A 3,974-nucleotide genomic window follows, 5' to 3' on the forward strand; every position below is an offset into this window, starting at 1 on the left:
TCCGAATCAGAGCAGATCGTTTATTTCAGGCATACTTAGTTTATATATCAATCACACAGACCGCAACGTACCATAAAATAGGAAATAATATTTGTACACAAATAAGCCCAAAAAGTGGCTGTGAATGTGGGAGGCAGTAGTTAATAAACTGAACATAACTTAAGAACCGTAAATCGTACAATAATAAGTTATAGGTCAAAATAAAGCTTATAATAAGAGGAATATAAATATATGTAATGTAATTGTTGAATAATTATACAATAAGAATATTTATAGAATATTAGTCCATTAATAGTCCTCGGGAGTTACCTGTAATTTAATCTCCACTCGGACATAACACCTCCCCCCTTTTTTTTTTTGAAAAACCCAACTTTAGATTCTGATTAAAAAAAAAAGAATCATATGTGACTTTAAATTCCTCGACATTCTCCTCCTCCTCGAAATAATGTTGGGTCCTTATGGCTCCAAATTACAACTAGTAGGACTTTATTTAAACCATGTTTCTCGTATTGACTGGAGAATCCACTAAAAATGACTAGATGATGATGAACGACCTTTGATCTGAGTTCATTATTTTCAAATTCATTATGAATCTCGTTAGCAGATAACGAGTCATTAAGAAAGTCAACGTCTAACAGAATTAAATTAGATTTTTGGCCATCATTCGACTCAGCTGACATATTTCCCTCATTGTTATAAGAAGTTTCATCAAAATCATATGCATTATTCTGAGAATCAGTATCTGGCACACTGTCATTAGAAATGGGATAAGTTGACTCAATATAAAATTCTGTCTTCCGGTGATTTTGAGTAACATCTGGTACAATTTGGTTCATCGTGTTGCTCCAGTTATTTTCTGAATACGAGTCACCATAGCTTTCTCGGCTAATAGCACGTGGACCACAATTTTGTTCGAGCTGACGTTTATTTTCGCAGCTAGACAGTACCAGTAGTGTTTCATTTGATTCTGGACTCTGGGCATCATCTACAGGATCTGGCTCCTGATCATCTGGTATTGTCACAACTTCATGTGCATTTAGCACAATATTTTCTTGCTCTGAGCTGGACACGTTACCAATATTACGTTTTCCTTCTGGTATAGAGGGATTTGAATCCTGCACAGGATATGCTTCTGAAATGTCCATTACTGCACCATTATCTGCATGATATATAGATTTCTTATTTTCTGCTTGAATGCAGAGTCTGCCCAAAACTGTTATAAATAGCTCTTGTTGCAAGGCAAACATCTTCTGCTGGTGCTGTAATATTAACCGCAACTGTTCGAAAGAAATCGACATTTTTTTTTTGTTGCCAATAATATTAGCTCCAAAAATCACCGGCAATTATACAGCTAATTTATTTCCAAAATCTGAGTCACCACTTGTATTATTATTATTTCTTTGTTGCCAAAATCCCCGTCGCCAATTGTTATGACCTTGCGTCTCCCAATTATTTTGTTTTTGCCAAAATCCCCGTCGCCAATTGTTATGACCTTGGATGTCTGACTTTTCGATCACACGACTTATCTACCAATCCGAATACGACTTATACGAATCTTCGCACTAGGCCAACCAATGACGTTCAACCGGTGTGGGCAGTTTAGTGTCCTTATTGGTCCTATGTCCTACGAGCCCTTCCACTTGAGTCCAGAACAAGATACCAGCTTCCGAATCAGAGCAGATCAGACCAGAATCAGAGCAGATCGTTTATTTCAGGCATACTTAGTTTATATATCAATCACACAGACCGCAACGTACCATAAAATAGGAAATAATATTTGTACACAAATAAGCCCAAAAAGTGGCTGTGAATGTGGGAGGCAGTAGTTAATAAACTGAACATAACTTAAGAACCGTAAATCGTACAATAATAAGTTATAGGTCAAAATAAAGCTTATAATAAGAGGAATATAAATATATGTAATGTAATTGTTGAATAATTATACAATAAGAATATTTATAGAATATTAGTCCATTAATAGTCCTCGGGAGTTACCTGTAATTTAATCTCCACTCGGACATAACAAACGTAAAATATTGTGAACCGCTTTTAATTTGTTAAGATATACAGTATTGCTGGACAAGTTTGTGTTTTTCTTAATAGGCTTATATATATATATATATATATATATATATATATAAACTTTTTTTTCTTCCAGCCGTAATCCTAATCAAAAGAGATATCATTTTCTGTGCAAGCCTATATCTTTAACGGTTATCGAAAAAAAGTGTACAAATCTTGATAATAAAAAAAGATTCAGTATTTTCGATGACTTTGGTCTTCTATACCTTATTGGACTGGTAATGAGGTTCATCGTAAAACTAAATCCAACATCTTATTCCAGAGGCATAATGTATATTTGCCAGGATTAAATAACACCAATGAAGGAAAATATTCTCATCATGCATTAAACTTCAAAATTAATCGTTCTATTATATTTTTGATAATCTCCTCTTAAAACAAAAATGATACAAACCAGAACTATGAGACTATATTCAAAAAAGTGGTAGACAGTCATAGGTAACAAGTTGGGAAGAAACACTAGAAGTGGACCACTTATTTTTATTTGTGTGCTGTTTTCGAAAATTAAGTGACCAGATAAGTATTCCTTACTGATATTACAAAATATGAGTTGACAAATCTATTTGAAATTAGTATGGTGAGTCAATGAGACCGTATCGGTAAGAGAGAGCTATGGCAGACAACAAATTGTTTAGTTGAAATCATGAACCGATCTAAGTTAGACCACCATTGAAAACCTGGAAGCACCGGACGGTCTCACTAAGGCCAGTTCACGATTTCAGTGAAACTCAACAATCTCCACAACCCTATATTGAACAGAATCGATATTGAAGCTGATGCTAGCTGAGAATGTATGGAAAAATGTAAACGTTATTCATCTAACTTTAAAATTCTTACATTGGTTTCTTGTTCGACCTAATCAAACCGATTCAATACCAAATTTGTGAAACGTTATTCGGCACATAATCTCAGCAGATGAATGTCACATTTTGCACTGATACAAATCAGCAGAAACTAGAGGTGAAAATTACTAACTAATGAAACAAAGATGTATGATATCAGCTGTGAGCTTGCTAAGCAGATATGCTTATTTTGAAACTTTAAGTGATGTAAGCGATAATCCTCATCCGTCTCTGACAGAAAATGATTAGATTTACCAATATTTTGATAATTAAGTTATTAAATTGGAAGAGACCGATGTATATTCAGTATATTCGATTATAGGACTGATCAAGATAACAAAAGACTAACGACTTTTCCAAACTCAGATCATGTTTGTTCAGGCGAGTGCTAGAAAATTTTTAATGTAACTTTCAAGACGAGACGATAAATAACCTTAACAAACTCATTGTCGTAACTACGCCTTGTTAAGGGTAGGTAATTAGTCGTCATTTTATGACTTTTCGTTCTTAATTATTCATTTATTAACTGGGCGTTATAAGTTTAACTTTTTTGCCCGATTCGCGGGAATTTAGAGATGCTGACTTCCACAAAACCAGCAGTAGGAAGTATAAAATAAACTTTTCTGCCAAGATTAACTTGTCTACAAAAAATATATTGTGAGAAATGATCTCTGAGTACCAGAGACTCACAGAAAGAAATCATATTATTAAATAAATTCGATGCAATAGCAATCGAACTGAGTAGTAACAGTTAGTTGTCTTCTAAATCCGTAATGATTCTTTAGGATCAATTTCTCATTACCATCCATCAATGTCAGTAATATTTTAAACTATTTCTGAGCCAGATTTTAACGTCGAATCACTTAATTCACTAACCAGGATCAGCAGTGGAAAGTATAAAAGATGTTTATAAATCAGTTTATTTTCTTATTTTACGATGACCGCAGTTACAATAGTGTATCATCGTGCTCCATTTGTAAAGCGTGGTGTGGGGATATGTTATACATTAAGATGATAACACTTAAAACTCATATAAATCCGAAAATCTGC

At 33.9% G+C, this 3,974-nt stretch overlaps 1 protein-coding gene across 1 annotated transcript in view; it reads left to right on the top strand.

The window, feature by feature from the left end:
• Positions 1-2,409, top strand: part of LIMA1_1 (LIM domain and actin-binding protein 1) — a 39,910-nt gene extending 37,501 nt beyond the window's left edge. Inside the window, exon 15 of the mRNA XM_051211265.1 lies at positions 2,159-2,409. Within this exon, the coding sequence (XP_051071299.1) occupies positions 2,159-2,211 (53 nt within the window). The 3' untranslated portion in view covers positions 2,212-2,409. The remainder of the gene's footprint in view (positions 1-2,158) is intronic.
• Positions 2,410-3,974: the final 1,565 nt, after the last annotated feature.

The sequence above is a fragment of the Schistosoma haematobium genome, chromosome ZW (assembly GCF_000699445.3).
Source record: "Schistosoma haematobium chromosome ZW, whole genome shotgun sequence".
Classification (NCBI taxonomy): domain Eukaryota; kingdom Metazoa; phylum Platyhelminthes; class Trematoda; order Strigeidida; family Schistosomatidae; genus Schistosoma; species Schistosoma haematobium.